Source organism: Halyomorpha halys, unplaced genomic scaffold, assembly GCF_000696795.3.
Source record: "Halyomorpha halys isolate HHAL.00 unplaced genomic scaffold, Hhal_1.1 Scaffold871.1, whole genome shotgun sequence".
Lineage (NCBI taxonomy): Eukaryota > Metazoa > Arthropoda > Insecta > Hemiptera > Pentatomidae > Halyomorpha > Halyomorpha halys.
In genome coordinates this window covers 54,459-71,381 of record NW_027114389.1, presented here as the reverse complement: position 1 = coordinate 71,381, position 16,923 = coordinate 54,459, and the positions used below count along the sequence as shown (strand labels likewise).

Sequence of the window (16,923 nt, the reverse complement as noted above, 5' to 3'; positions counted from 1 at the left end):
GACAAATGGACTTTGGAAAGATAATTTAGGAGAAATGTTGTCAAAAATGTATCAAATTGTTTCCTTTCTCATTTGAAATTAGAATATGTGGTAGTTATTGTCAATTTAAACATCATGCCCAAAATGAAAAAATTCACAGAACTCGTTTCTGTTTGTGTAAATGTGATTCACCCACATTTTCCGTCTTGTTTACTGTGTCTAGTCTACTGAGAATCCGGACGATTACTGAGGCAAAGGATGATAAGGATTCGCATGATTTCGTATGAACGGCGTTCGGCAGGTCGACCACAGGCCTTAAAGAAGTTCTTCTAGTTGTCAGAAATAGTTAGTTTTTTTTTTCAATTTTATACCAGATCGGCCTGGTGGGCCTTACATGGTTGATATAACTTATATTCTATATATATTTTTAACAGTTGATTATGAGGGGGAATAGTCATACAAAATAGTTAGTGTGGCACAACTACCAACTACAAAAAGTAAACGTAACTCCTTGGAATATGTGGGTAGCGAATATAAAAGCAATCGATATTCACAAGTGCTTTTGATAAGTAGTATTTCGTATTCGTAATTATGAATGGTTGGGGGAAGCGGGTGACGGTAACAGCGTGGTATAGGCGCGTATCTGGCAACCCATAGTTTGCGAGTTCGATCCCGGCTCTATCCGGGTTTTTTTCAAAATTATGCAATAATCACTCACAATCTCCCCCCAGGCATTTGTGAGGCCAATGGGTGGCACTCACAAAAATAGGCTTGGGAGTGACGGACCCACCCTATGAAAACCACGTCATGAAACGCACGATATATTTCTTAAGTACATCACGCGAGGCCTTGGACCACGGTCTGTCGCGCCAATGAAAAAAAAAATAAATAAAATTGTGAATGGTTGGTCGTCAGGTCCGGAATTGGCTCATCGGTTTTCCTTACTGGTTCTATGGATCCTTGGTGGGGATTGTTTGCTCTGATCCAGGTAGCGATAGTAAACTTAGTAAGCTTCTAGCTTTTAGACAGTGTATTTCGTACTTGAATCGACAAACCCGTTCTTACTGAAAATATTTTCATAATAACATTACCGCATTACTAGTGTTAATTCTGATTTATTTCAGGTATGATCTGCTATATTGGATACTTAATTCTTCATTGGCAATTATTTCATTGGATGGAGGTGTCAATATAGAGATTTTCGCTTTTAAGTATATTTTAAATTTTCTACATTGAATATTGTCTTATTTTTCCTATAGATTGATTGTGATTGTTTTCAAAAGCTAAAAATCTGGTGTAGTGTGCTCATCACATAATTATTTGCCAACCTTCTTACGTCTCCAAGTCTTGTGATTTTGTCATTACGTCAGTATATTTGTTATTTTGGAAAAAAAAACAAATCTAAGGATTAGACGTTATGCATAAAAACATTTTACTTTTCCGTGGTCTATGAATTCGATATTTACGTTTTCTGAAGGTAGTAATAACAAATATGCTGTATTGTATTCTCTGTCAAGAATACATCAGTTTAACAAAATCTTAATGCATCAGGAACCGTTAGGTTAAAGCTATTTTTCTACTTTATACATCCATAAAATTCTTTTTATGAGTGGCGGTCCCACAAAATAAAATACTTTGACCCTAATATATAGTTTGGCAGTGTAGGACTCCAATGGTAGTCTTGGCCAAAAAGAAACAAAAAAAAAACCTCTATTTGTACTGTATAAAATAAAAATTAACTGTTAAAGTTAATAAACAAGATTTGAAACAAAGTATTTACACCAAATCCATAGAATTTTAAAATAAAAAAAATTAAAATCTGAAGGTTGGGGGAATTCTTTAATTAATTAAAACACTGAGAGCACAAATATTTCTCTGTTCGAAAGTTCTAAAATAAGTTTATCTGAACACAAATATGTGGAGCGCTCTTCGATTTGTGCCCAAAGACCGACACTCAAAGGTCGGCCATAAATGTATGCAAACTTTAACCAGCCTATCCAAATATATTTTTGATTGGTACATGTTTGCACATGTGCGAATTTGCCTAAGTTTGGCAAGCGTGTAGAGACACATTAAGAGTTTTTTTTTCAGTTTGTTCGAACAATTAATATTTATTAATTCTATCTGAAACGGAGGACATACTCCACTTTGTCCTATAATGAGAAAGAATTTTATGAATATATAAAGTAGAAATAGTTTTAACCTAATCGTTCCTGATTGCATTAAGGCTTCGTTACCTTTTGTTAAACTACTGTATTCTTGACAGAGAAAACAATATAGCATATTTGTTATTACTTCCTTCAGAAAACGTAAATATCGAATTCATAGACCACGGAAAAGTAAAATGTTTCTATTCATAACGTCTAATCTTTAGATTTGTTTTTTCCAAAATCACAAATATACGGACGTAACGACAAAATCACAAGACTTGGAGACGTAAGTAGGTTAGCAAATAAATTTTATGTGATGAGCACAATACACCAGATTTTTAGCTTTTGAAAACAATCACAATTAATCTATAGGAAAAATAAAACAATATTCTACGTAGAAAATTTAAAATATACTTAGTTTAAATATACGTAGTAGCTTAACATATAGCGAAAATCTCCATATTGACACCTCCATCCAATAAAATAATTGCCCATGAAGAATTGTGTATCCTATATTGCAGATCATACCTGAAATAAATCAGAATTAACACTAGTAATGCGGAAATGTAATTATGAAAATATTTTCAGTAAGAACGGGTTTGTCGATTCAAGTACGAAATACACTGTCTAAAAGCTAGAAGCTTACTGACATTTACTATTGCTACCTGCATCAGAACAAACAATCCCCACCAAGGATCCAAAGAACCAGTAAGGAAAACCGATGAGCCAATTCCGCACCTGAAGACCAACCATTCACAATTACGAATACGAAATAATACTTATCAAATCACTTGTGAATATCGATTGCTTTTATATTCGCTACCCGCTTATTCCAAGGAGTTACGTTTACTTTTTCTAGTTGGTAGTTGAGCCACACTAACTATTTCTGACAACTAGAAGAACTTCTTTAAGGGCTGTGGTCGACCTGCCGAACGCCGTTCTTACGAAATCATGTGAATCCTTATCATCCTTAGCCGCAGTATTCGTCCGGATTCTTAGTAGAAGAGATGATATCTATATGACGAGATGATAGCTATGAAGTGTCAGATGGTAAAATTAAAAATTAAAGTAAGTTTAAACCTTCGAATTCCTCTCGTATCCAATCCTTACAATCCAAAATCCTTCGTAAACTCCTCAATGCTCCTTACTTTGTCACAAATAAAATCATACATAAAGACCTTAATGCTACCTATGTAACCTATATAGCCCGAACCAGATATACCTCCTACCATTATAAACTCCCTAATCACTGAAACCCTCTAGTTTCTAACCTTGCATCATTTCCATTCCTGACAATCCTAGGAGGCGCCTGAAAAGAAGATGGCCACGAGACCAGTTAATGTAATAGCTCATTAGAGAGGGTAGTTTCTCTACACGCCTGTAACACTCCAATTTAACTTAGATCAGATTTACTAAATGTATTATAATGTACATTTGTAAATAGCAATAAATAAATATTAAAAACAAAAGTAAGTTGACGAATAGCTGAATTTTAATTAAATAATTTATTAATAACTGAAGTGATACGTATACGTATTCGTACTTATTACGTAAACTGTTACCCAAAAATGGTCGTTATAAAGTATGCAGCTTTACTAACTGTTTGTGTTGAATAGAGTTTCTTGATAATATTATATTGTAAATAATAATAAGCATGATATAGCTTATAATTTGAATGAATTAAAGAAAAAAAAGGAATATATATTATACGACAGTTCTCGCAGGGAAAAACTACTTAAAGACTTCGTAATCTTTAATTTTTACTGGGTAAAATTAAAGATTACGAAGGAGAAAAAAAGATGTTTATGTTTGAGCAATTAAATTAACTAGTATTTGATTAAAAAATTCGAATGAAAGTTAAATTTCTAGGTTATGTAATACTATTTATATGAATTTGTATCATCTACCAACTGATTTGTTGATATTTGTGTTTTCTTTTATTTTAGCTCTCTTTATTCTCTTCCTTTTTTTTTTTTTATTTATTTATTGATATTTACAACTGTATAAAAAATACAACAAGTAAATTTGATCATAATGACATAATGATATGATATAGGATGTAGAGAAACTACCCAGTAGTAGAACTCTAAAAACAGTTTACAATATAAGGTCACGAGGCCATCTTCTTTTCAGGCGCCTTGAAGGATTGCCAGGAATGGAAGAGGAAGCAAGGTTAGAAACTAGTGGGTTTGGGTGGTTAGGGAGTTTATTACTCTTCCTTTTTAAGATGAAAATTGTTTAAATCCAATTTAATAATAAATAAAAAAGTCAAAAGAACAAACAACAGTGTACGGATACCGACGTTCGTTGTGTTTTTGTTTACCTAGTATTTCTAAGTTTTGGATTTGTGGCAAGTGACCAACGTATAGAATTAGCATAAGGATTGTATATTATTCTTTTTTCATTTTTGTGATATTTTTTTTGTTATTTCCATCTCTTTACTGTAAATTTTGATTATATAGTTGGATAATTAGCTCTAATAAACTGTTTTTTTACCACTTTTATAAACGAAAAATAAAGGAAAAAAAATTGTTTGTTATATTTTTTTTCCAGATGATTAATAATTGATTGCTCCCGTCTGGGACGTACGAAATAGCCCATATCAAATCCATCCAGATGAAAACAGACTGTGAACTCAATTATCTTATTCCGTAAATGATCAACCGACCGGTTTATTTATGTTGAAAGGAGGAAAACTCCGCGTTATAGATAGTTGGAGACAGATAATCATATATGATTTTTATCTATCATGTGCTTTTCAAGCGACTGGAAAAAAAAAAGAAAACATGTTATTATTCAGATATTAAAATGCTATAAAATATAGCTATAGATAGTTAAATTCTCTTATAGATTTATTAAATAGGTCATTGCGATACTAATAGCTATCTAATTTAAATAAATAAATAATAATTTATTTATTTATTATACGATACGTTCCTTTACAATAAATATTTAACAGGATTTAGAGCTTCAGAGTAAGGAATAAAAAAAGAAAACAGAATAATTAATGCGTAATAAAAAATGAAAAACGATTTGAAAGTAATTTACAGGTCTTTAAAGAGAAAAAAAATGTAAATTTATGATATTAATAACTAATTATTAATAGTCAAATTGATACCAATTGAAAGTATAAATATTAATACACTAGGTTTTATAGAGTTTTTATATAAACATTAAATGAAACGTTTAATTTATTGGAAATGGCAAAGAAATATTGGAATCAACGGGGATATTCGAACGTGGGAAGGGTACTGGAGTGACAGATAGAAATAGGAATGGAATTACAGAGGGAAGATCTAATAATGAAGGATTTTTCAAAAATTAGTGAGGGGGGGTTCAACTTTTATTTCTGTTGCGGTCCCACGAAATGTAAATTGGACGTCCAGGAAAGGGGTCCAATATAAATGAAAAAAAAAGGTTATTTATACGTCAGAGGCCTTTACGAGGGGAGTTGACTTTTATTTCGGAAAGCAAATTGACTCCACCTCCCTAACACTATGATTAGAATAGGGTGGTAACCTGTAGATATCCGTAACCCTCCTTATGTGTTAGAAATGACCAGGTAGAGGGTAAAAAAACATTATGATAATAGAATTTTATTTTAACTTGTAACCGCGACGAATTTTCTTCGGAAAAATAAAACATGTTGGTATTTTTGTCTTGTTTGGTCAAAGTTAGGAAGGACTGTGTCTCTGAAACTAACCGAGGTGACTAAAAACATTTATCTTTCAATTTTTCAAGGTATCAAGAAAAAACTTGAAGTTATTGAGGGTTTTATTTTTTTTACAATTTATTTTCTTAGCCTTGTTATATTAATTAAGAAGCTCTTATTTTTTTTAGGGTTTTTATTTACTGATATAAAAAATATATGTTCCAAATAAATAATGAACCGTGTTGTAATATGCAGATTTATTTTGTTATCTGTATTCAATTTACTCTAGTGTGTAAATCTGGGTCATAATGAACTGTACTTAATGATTGGGAAATGTAAAGGTATCGAGTTTTTTTTATTTTAATAGCTGAGTAATCAAGATCAAAATTCCTTTTTGATTAAGTGATAACTGAGTTGAGTGCTTATTAATTGGACTTAATAGTATTGCGTTTTAATCCTGTTGACCTGATTTTTCTTTAATTTGCAGTGATTAATTAGAACGAAAAGGTAATTCGTCTTTTTTAATTATTTTTAACTTTTTTTTTTTTTTAATAATTTATTTATTGAATATTAGGTAATGAAGGTGAGAAACAAGTGGATTTGGGTGGTTGGGAGTTTATCATGGAAGGAATGGTATTTAGTTCTTGCCAACTCGGCAACATATGCGACATGGTGGTCCTGATGGATGACTTGATTCGTGACAAATTAAGGAGCATTAAGGATTGTACGAAGGATTTTGGACTGTAAGGATTGGATTCGAGAGGAATTAGATGGTTTAGTGGAGCCCCCAACCTCCTCCGAAGCAAAATCCTCACGTTTAAGGCAAATGAACTCTACCAGTTCTGCAAAAGCTATTTCAATAATGGTTTGTACCACATCCTCCTATATTGTCCAACATTTAAAGAAAATAGAAAATATATCCTAAAGCCAACCATACCCGCATCTTTTTTTTTTTTTTTTTGATTGATCGATAGATTTATTTATTGATAGATATTAAATTCTGCCACACAGTTGTGGGCAATAGGTAATAGTGATGAATGATCTCATACATACTAAAATAAAAAAAAAAAAAAAAAAATAACAACTCTGAAAATATATACAAACAAAAGAATAAACAAGATGAACACAATCAAACTATCTGTATGAAAAATAAATAAATAAAATAACATAATGATAAAATAATATATACAATATTTACACAATCGACCTGAGGATCCCTGAGCCCACTCTATCCCCCGCGTGTTGTACCCGCATCTTGCAACTTAAAAAACGTCCAAAATATATTGAACATTTACAATCAAGTTAAATTGAAACTTGATTTAACACTATGTTTTGTTTTTATGTTCCATTGTATGTTTATATTACGTTTACTCTATGTTTACATTGAAACAGTAGCCAATAAGTCTGACTTTGTAAGTGGCATGTCACTAGTTTTCCTAACCCAGTTATTATATATACTTATATAAGGTTTTGGTTAATTAAAAATAATTATAGCACTACTAGTGATCCATTACAAAAACAGTTTTATAACATAGTGCTGCACTGGGCACATAGTACAAGAGCCGGGAAGAAAAAAAGGCAGTTATCTCACCCCAATTTTTGATTACTTTAATGAAAACTATGTATAATTACTAATCAAAAATGATGAGTCTGCCAAGTATAGGTAGTGGTAATAAAAAATGGCGGCTGTTTCAAAACATTAATTTTTCATTCGGAGCTCTTTATGCAAACAAAAACTACAAACAACACTAGAAAATCTGAAAGAACATTATTTAAAGAAGAATAAATTTGCTGAAATATTAGCCCTTATAGAGCTATTTATGTCCACTAGTTCTCGAGATATAGCCTTTTAAAAATCAACAATCCATAAAAATATACTGAAATATCAGTAGTTAGTTTTTTGAGAAATCTATATCTCAATAATCATTCGACGTACATATGTCTATTAGCACTCAAATTAAAGCTAGTTTAATATACTATAAAGTAGTTTAGGACCTTTACATTCATAGAAATAATAGTGTTCATCATATGTACTAAAATAAATTGATTTTTAGTTGTTCGGACAATAAGTTTGATTTATGAAAAACTTTATTTCAGAAACCATTGGACGTATGTCTACCATGTCTACCAGCACTCAAATTAAAGCTAGTTTAATTTACTATGAAATAGTAAATACCTTTTATCTTTATTTATCCATAAGACGCACATATGTCTGCCAAAACTCAAAATAAAGGAAATTTAACTTACTATAAAGTAGTTTATGACACTTATCTTCGTAGGGGTAGTAGTTTTTATGACATAAATTTGGCAAATGAAAATTTGTCCGAACAACTATAAATCAATTTATTTTAGCAAATTTCATAAAAACTAATACTCCTACGAAAATAAACGTAATAAAGTACTTTATAGCTCAATTAACTAGCTTTGACTTGAGTGCCAATAGACATCTATCCGCCAAATGGTTTTTGAGAACTATTGAACGTAAATAGCTCTATTAGGGCTTACATTTTAGCAAATTTACTCTACTTTAAATAATGCTCTATTAGATTCTCTATTGTTGTTGGTAGTTGTAAAGATATAGAGCTCTTAATAAAAATGGATTATTTTTAACATTTTGAAGAAGTCGCCATTTTTTATTCCCCCAACCTATACTTGGCAGACGCATGAATTTTGACTAGTAATTATATCTAGTTTTCAATTAAGTAATCAAAAATTGGGGTGAAATAACTGCCATTTTGATCCTCTTGGGCTCTTGTACTAACAGGTTTGTTATAAAAACTGTTACTTTAATTTAATGAGATTTGTACAAGATCTTGTCATTCACAAATAAATATATGTCCATATGTAAAAAAATAAATAAAATAAAATAAATTATTTTGCCTTGCTATCCTCCCCCCCCTCTAGTCCTTCCAGCTGAGTGTTGATAACCACTTCCAGTTAGCCACTCACTATCCGGCTCAATGACTTTAGTATAGAGCACGCACTTCAAGGTCTTATCTCCGTTCTCCAGTCAGCTCATCTTGTCTCGGTTTAGTTATTTTACCAATTGGTCTATATCCTTAAGCTATATCCTTAATCTTCCAGGACCATTGCAAATCCCAATAGAGCCAAAACAATATTTCACAGAATAGAAAAACTATTTTAAGAATTTTACTCATACATCTTACTTATTAAACTGCAAGACAAGAGAATTTCTTTTAATGTGTCCCGTTAGAATTTATTTTTAATAAAAAGATTTATTACTAGTTTTCTAATTTAATATGTGTGAGTTTTATGTATGTATATATTTTTACTATATTTAATGTGTTTATATATTTTTTGTAATTTTGACTCTAATTTTTTTTTATGTTTAATGGAAAAAAGAGAGAACGTTTTAAAATTAAAAACACCTATAAAAAAGATAAAAAGCTAGAAAAAAAAATCATGTATTATTTTAGCACAAAATTCAAACTTTTATAATATGACTATTTATATTGTTTTATGATCTGTCTATTTATATTAATAGCCTTCATAATAAATTGCTCATACTAGTTATAAGCATGCTGTGTATGAGGCAACCCGATGAAATTGGGCAGAACAAGTTTTTAATAAAGTGTTTTTCTCTCTCTTTATTTATTGTATAAGAGTGGTTAATTTTAATAATAACACAACTTCAAATGATACCTTTACTCTCAACATTTGTTTGTTTCATTTGCCAACGTTTCGGCCCTTAGGCCATTATCAAGGAGACAAAATAAAAATTGTTTTCATATCATTCCCTCACACATAACACTAATATTTCTTAACATACCACATTATTGATTTTTCACCTATCACAAAAAACTTTTTTCAATATTATCCAATTACCTAAGTTAAACAATCTTAAAAAAACATTTCTTATAAGTTTCCAACTAACATTTTTAAAAATGGCTCTCTACTTATAAAACTATGTGGTCATAGTGCATCAACATCTATTTTAAAGACGAAATTTGGTTAACAATTAATTTTTAAAAAAATATTTTGATGCATTGAAATTATATAGTTTTGATAACAGAAAACTATTCAAATATTTTGATTATTGTTCTTGTTTTGAGGTATTTTGACTTGGACAATTATTAATATGTGATAAATCTATAATGAGGTGTTAAGAAATATTAGTATTATGTGTGAAGGAATAATATGTTTTTTTTTTTGTTTTTTTTTTTTGCCAAGACTCCCATTGGAGTCCTATACTGCCTAACCATGGTTGGGGGTCAAAGTTGTTCATTTTGTGGGACCGCCACTCAATGAAAAAAGTCGACGTCCCAGGCCGGATTCGAACCGGCACCGCCAATAGACATCAAATTGGTAAGACTTTGTCTTAACCACTGAGCTATGGGCGGCCCAAATAATATGTTAATAATATGAAAACAATTATTAGGTTGTCCCCTTGATAATGGAACGTTGGAGAATGATATAAACAATTTTTTTTTTGTATTTGTTATTTAAGTATTTTTATTATATTTTTTCATATCTTTATCAAGATTCTATCCATTATTCTATTAAAGGCACATTAGGTTAAAACCTAAATATGAAAGGGAAAAAGAAGGGAAGGAAAATAAGGAAAAAGAGAAAAAGAAAAAGCTAAAAAAAAAAAAATCAGAAAAAATATAAAAGAACCAAAGAGATTAAAAAAAAAGTCATGTTTTAATGTTGTACAATATTAATGTTTATAATAATTATTGTATACTTTTATAGGCCTGTTTGTTGTTAGATTAAAAATATTGTCTGATTGGACTAAAATAAGTATGCTGTGTAACTAGTAACCCAATGAAGTTGGGCATACAACTTTATATTTATATTTTAATAAAGTTTTTCTTCCTCTTGTTATTAAGTTTCATTACTTAAAGGACATCTAGTAGATACTGAATTAATTTTCCCCTGAAAAATGGGAGTTAGACATCAATATTTTCGATAAATATTTAAATTATTCGTATGAAATGCTCCCATATTAATTTTTTAAATAATATTTTTCCAAAATTGGATATAGATAGGTAAGGCGATGTGTTGTATATAGCATGGGCGTACCCAGCGAGGGGAAGGCAGCAGACCTCCCCCCCCTCCCTTGAAGTAAGAAAAAAATAAATTCTTCTGTTATGCAAATAATTGTAATAACTAATAAAGAACTGTATAATAAGCTGGTAAGCCCTTGCATAGATAAATCCCCCATCTTTTTGTCATCGATTGCCTCGTAATATTTTGAAAGGAGGAAGGTGGAATGTCAATTAGATTACATTGCTGATTTGCATAAATAGTGGTACACAACTCAAAAGAAAGAAATTTGGTTTATTTTTTAATTTGACATTTCCCTAGATAGACTGAGATTTCATTCTCTGCTGGTGTTCATCGACAGATTGGACAGTCTAGTACAGTCGTAACAAAGTAACCAAAGCCAAAAAAAAAAAATTTTTTAGTCTGATATACCACTGTTCAAGTCGTGATATAAATAATTTATATGTCATGTTCCATTACATCTCTCTTCTTGGAAAACCTGAAAATATGACTGGATTCCACAAAAGGTATTAGACACTATAGAAACTTCTGAGTTGTAGAAAAAATACCAAGAGTTACGAAAAAAATAAAATAAACAACTCTGGCTAAGTTGGATACTGTCCATCAAGTTGGAATCCGAATCGTGACTGACCCATATCAAACAAGGGCAATTCTCCGTTTATCTAATGAGTTGGGACAATCATCCCTGTATTTATAAGATTAAAACTAGTTCCTCCCTTTTCTTTTTTAACAAATCTGAATATGATAACCCACTAACCTCTTGAGAAAACCCTAGATCTCTTAAAGTTTTCCAAAATAATTCCAAACCATCCAAATATAAGGTCTTGAATTTAACAAAACAAACCGGTAACATTTTGTTTATTGGTAAATGTTAAAATCTGCCACAATGTTAGGCAATAAGTAATCGTAATAAATAAATAAATGAAACGAATAAAAATTACATAAAAATAAATAAAATCTCTATATGCATATAAACAGAAATATTAATAAAATAAACTTAATCAAACTCTATACACGAAGAAATAAGGATAACATAAATTAGTTAAAATTTTTAAATAATATGACAATAAAAAAATAAAATTAAAATATTAAATACAATATTTAGCCAGTGGAGGCTGAGTAAGTACACTTTGTTTTTTAATCTACAACGACAGATTTGAATCAAACCAATGCTTCTTTTGCCTACCAAGGATTCAATCAGAAGTGTTAGGCAAAAATAGAAGCCAAGTCGTCACCTTAGCAACGTTACATCTGCATTAGTATTGAATCGATTTTGGTGAGATGTTTTTTTTCGTGGCGGTCCAACGGAATAAAAATTCGACCTTCTCACTCAGATTAAAAAATGTTGGTAACACGTATGTCAGGGTAAAGAAACAATGTTGGGCAAAAAATAGTACATCTGATTGTAATTAGTGATTATTTGTAAACTAATTATTGTAATTCCTACCATTATCACAGTGGTACATCAAGTAGTTAATATTACTTTTTTTTCGTACCCCCCTGAGGAAATAAGTGATTGAATACATACATACAGGTAGGTTTATGTATATCTAGTGTAATGGTGAGTATAATTGGCATTACTTATCAAAACTATAATTTAATTTCCCCTGTTTCAATTTACAGTAATGGGATATAAATGCAATTTTAATTACAATTATTTTTGTCAAACACTGACGAGGAGTGGAATTATAAATTGTCTTTAGAGGATAGAAAAATATCTTTACATGGAGCTATATTATATCGAAGTTCCCAGTACTTTGCTGCTAAATCCTACTGGCTTCAACAGGTCTCGTAAAAAATGAAATTAAAAAATATAGAATAACTCCTTTTTTAACTATAACAAACAACTTGTTTTGTTTTGTACAAAAAATGACCAATACAATATAAAATTAATTATAACTTATACGACCTATGAAGGGTCAATGGCTCAGTGCATTATAAGGAAACACTGTTTTTAGAATAACGGTTTTACAAGGAGGTGACGTTTCAAGACCACGCTCGACCCCCAGGTATTTTGCCGTATTAATTTTACATTCTTTATGAGGCTTAGTGGACCCCGACGAGGACTTCAGAACCTACAGGGTTAACTCACGGCTACAGCGTATCATAAAATAATTATCTACCACGGCTAGTTTCGAACTCGTGTCTTTGGAGTTAGCATTGGCTTACCAATGTGCCACGGCACTCCCATAAAATTATTAAACAAATTAATTTTTTTTTTTTTTTTAAACCCTCTCGGGATCCAGAATGGATCGAACTTATAAAATTAAACTAACATCACATATTATGTAGCTTATAGAATAGAATGCAGGATTGAAAAAATTGCTGCATAATTTTAGCCTCGTTAATCTCGCTGAAGGGTCTTCATTGTATGTATCTGGAAAACCCGAAATTATTCTGTATCCAGTTTCATCTTTAAACCATACATCAACTTTAAAAAAAACAGTAATCAAGCATCAAGAAAATTAATTTTTTAATTTTTTTGTTTAATAATGTTTGATATTTTTCAAATATCAAATTAATTAATTATTTGAATCTATTTTTATATATAATCCTGGGTCTATTCTGAAATTAATTTAAGAAAACCCTAGGTCAAATTAGGACGGCCTGATTAATATCGCCAATTGTCCGAGGCCCTCCACTTAGTTAAATTCGGTTCGGTCCGGAATATATATATATTCATACTTAGCTACTCTACAAAACTAGGTACGTCAGTAAACGTTAGATAGGTTCTAGGAACGCATGTTATATAGTTTGAATTTAATAAAATAACTAAGTTTAGCAAATCTGACATTTCTTGGAATAAATTCGAAAACGCTTTTAAGTCATATTTCCATACGAGTCTTGGTTTCCATTTAATTTCTACACTAATTACATTTTTTTTATTATCTAGTATAACAGTTTTAAAAGAAGTTTCAAAGATCACAGTATCTTTATACAAAATGTACTGAGTACAAGTAGATAATACATTTCTAAAAAATGTAAATGTACAAAAACTTCTTCAAATCTACTATCCTATTTGTATATCTAATCAATTTTCTCAAAAAAAAAAAAGTTAAATTAAATAAAAAATCAAGAATATTTGGCAAAAGTTAAGGAAATCTAGTTTTTAAATTTCGAAAACTATCAAGTATTATCTGAAGATATAATATATACGATATATATGGCCCGGACGCAAGGTCATTGTGCCCAAGACGAAGTTGTATTCAAGTTATGTAATAATTCCAGTTATTATGTTTGTATGAAAATTTCAAAAATATAATAATTCATATTATATTCGAAGGAGAAAGATTAACTTTGCACCAGTCGATAATTAAGTCATTTTACCACTAAAATAGCGAAAACAAAGAACTATTCAAGGCTGTTTCGTGGTAAATATTTTTAAAACTAAATCGCTTATAATTTTAAAGAAACGTGAAAATAAATATATAATAACTAAAATTCTCTTATTACTTAAAAAAATAATTGACACGTATTTTTCTTTTTCTATAATTGGGACGTACGCTATATATGCCTATGTCCCAATTTTTTAAAATGTTTTTAAGTATATTTACGTATTAAATGGTCTATTAAAAGCTATTAATGTAAATATAGATTTCTGATGTTGAATATATAAAATTATGTGTTGTATAATGTTTTAAACCGGTAATTAACATTTTGTAAACATATTTTACTTTACTTTAATATTTTTGGGGTTTCTCCATTTTAAGGTACGTTGCAATTCGATATCCTATTTATGTATAATAATATTTATTACGTTATGTAATACGAATATCTCTTACCCTCAAGTATGGTAGTTTGTATAATTTTATATTGTAAAACATTTTATCATTCATAATATTTTGTTCCAAATTTCATTTCATAATGCTACAAGTTAGAATTTAGTTTTTTTATCCTTACAAGTCATAATTAATTCGTATATAAGATTCATACACCACTACACTATAGCTAACAGAAGTATTTTTTTTAATATTATCTATAATTGTAGGTTTATTAACGAGGTGTTACTTTGATATTTAGATATGATTTTATCGTCAACTTTATTTATTTTTTTCGAGTTTATTTATAGTGGTCTTTATCTAGTAAGCCCTTTATCAAAATAAAAAATAACAGGAAAGAAAAATCTTTTGTCCGCTTCTTTTTAAAACTCTTTCTCTTAATTAGAACATAGAACCGTTACATATAATTATATAAAGTGATAGACTTCTTAATTCGAATTTATTAATTATAAAGGTGTTAATGTTGTATTTATTTCTAATCCTTAACTTTATTTTATTTTTGGGATTTATTTATAATTGATCCTTTGAAAAAAAAAAAAAAGGAAGAAAGAAAGATCGTTCTGTCTCCTTCTAAAAACTTTCTCTTAGACTTGAGAACCGTTACATGTTGTTAAATAAAGTAATGGACTTCTTAACTTAACTTTTTGGATTTATTTGTGATAAATAAATAAAGAACTGTTTTAAATAAAATTGGTTAATTTAGTATACCTTAATTAATTTTTTAAAAAAACTTCGAATTGTAAGATATGTAAGGTCCTATGAATATTTCGAATATTTTTTTAAACGTAAATTCTTTAAATACACACATACTTAGATATGCACATGTGTATTCAATACAATAATAAAGTAAAGAAATTACAATAAAAAATAAACATATCAATATTTTTACAAATAAATTCAAAATGGTTCAAAACTTACCATATCGAACAATAATAACAGTTAGTAAATTAAATTAAGGTAAATTAGGATTGATATTTCAGTTCAAGGTGAAGTACGGGCCATCTTTTACAACGTGATATGTATGTAAGGTTTTTCTTATCATATAATAAATTTTAGATAAAATAAAAAAAACCCACGTATAAGAGTATACTGTACTGAATTTGTACTATAAATCTCTATGTTTGTAGATTTCTTGATATTTTTATTTTGTATTTCAATTTCGAATTTAATTTTTTTTTTTAATTGATATTTATTTATTAATTTTTAGTATTATATAATATTGAACTATTATAATCTGATATATAGATTTCTTAAAAAAAGTTAATGGACTTCTTAATTTTATTTAAATTTTGAATTCTAAATTTTTATATTTTTAGTATGAATATTCAATAGCATTCACAATGAAAATATCTCTAAATAATTTATAAATTTTTGTTTTATAAATTCAATCGATTTTGTTTTTACCCATTGATGCTAATCCTCCTTACACTACATACACATGCACATGCACTTTCACTGACTCTACATACTGATCCATATACAACATGTAATCCATATTAGGGCTGATCAACTATACATTAACGTGTTAATTGTCTATTATGGGATGATACTAACTTGTCGATGGAGTTGGGCGGCATGCTTGGGTCAGACTGTTCCTCTCCCGGCCGTGGCTGTCTTATATAACACTGCCTATGTCGGTTATATAACTCATCATCCCCTCGTTTAGGGGTAACTCTTATCGAAAAAAAATTCATAATAAACAGTAATTATTCTTTGCATAATACTGATAAGATTGGAGAAATTTATCTCGAATTATTGCTTTGCAACTTTTCCATAGCCAGTATACGTCGAGTCCTGCTCATGTCTTCATAACAGATGTGATTCCACCCTGTTAAATCTTTTGTATTACATATGAGGAGTTTTATATCATAAGCTATTACACCTAATTATTTTTTTCTGGTGGGTATATAAACCAAATAAGATTTTTAATGGTAAATTCAAATTCCACTAGGAAAACATACAGTTTCAAAATTTAAATTTTCTTCATTATATTTCATTTTAGAACTTTATTTTATATCCGCTATCCACTTCTTTATTCTTTTATATTTTATTTTATACCAGATTTGCCTGATGGGCCTTACATGGTTGATATAACCGTTATGTTATATATATTTTTATAATAAGACACCCCTAACTATAAACAATGTTATTATTAAAAGAAAAAAAATAGATAAGAATAATTCTTCTTAATAAAAGAGGAAAGTAAAATTAATAACAACAAATAATGATATTGGTACAATAATTTTTTTTTAATTATTTATTTATTGTAATTTACAACTGTACAAAATAATACAATAGGTAAATATGTAGTATGTTTCATATACACTTCAAA

At 29.4% G+C, this 16,923-nt stretch overlaps 1 protein-coding gene across 1 annotated transcript in view; it reads right to left on the bottom strand.

The window, feature by feature from the left end:
- Window positions 1-16,189, bottom strand: part of LOC106686762 (facilitated trehalose transporter Tret1) — a 185,496-nt gene extending 169,307 nt beyond the window's left edge. Inside the window, exon 1 of the mRNA XM_014430254.2 lies at window positions 16,146-16,189. Within this exon, the coding sequence (XP_014285740.1) occupies window positions 16,146-16,168 (23 nt within the window). The 5' untranslated portion in view covers window positions 16,169-16,189. The remainder of the gene's footprint in view (window positions 1-16,145) is intronic.
- Window positions 16,190-16,923: the final 734 nt, after the last annotated feature.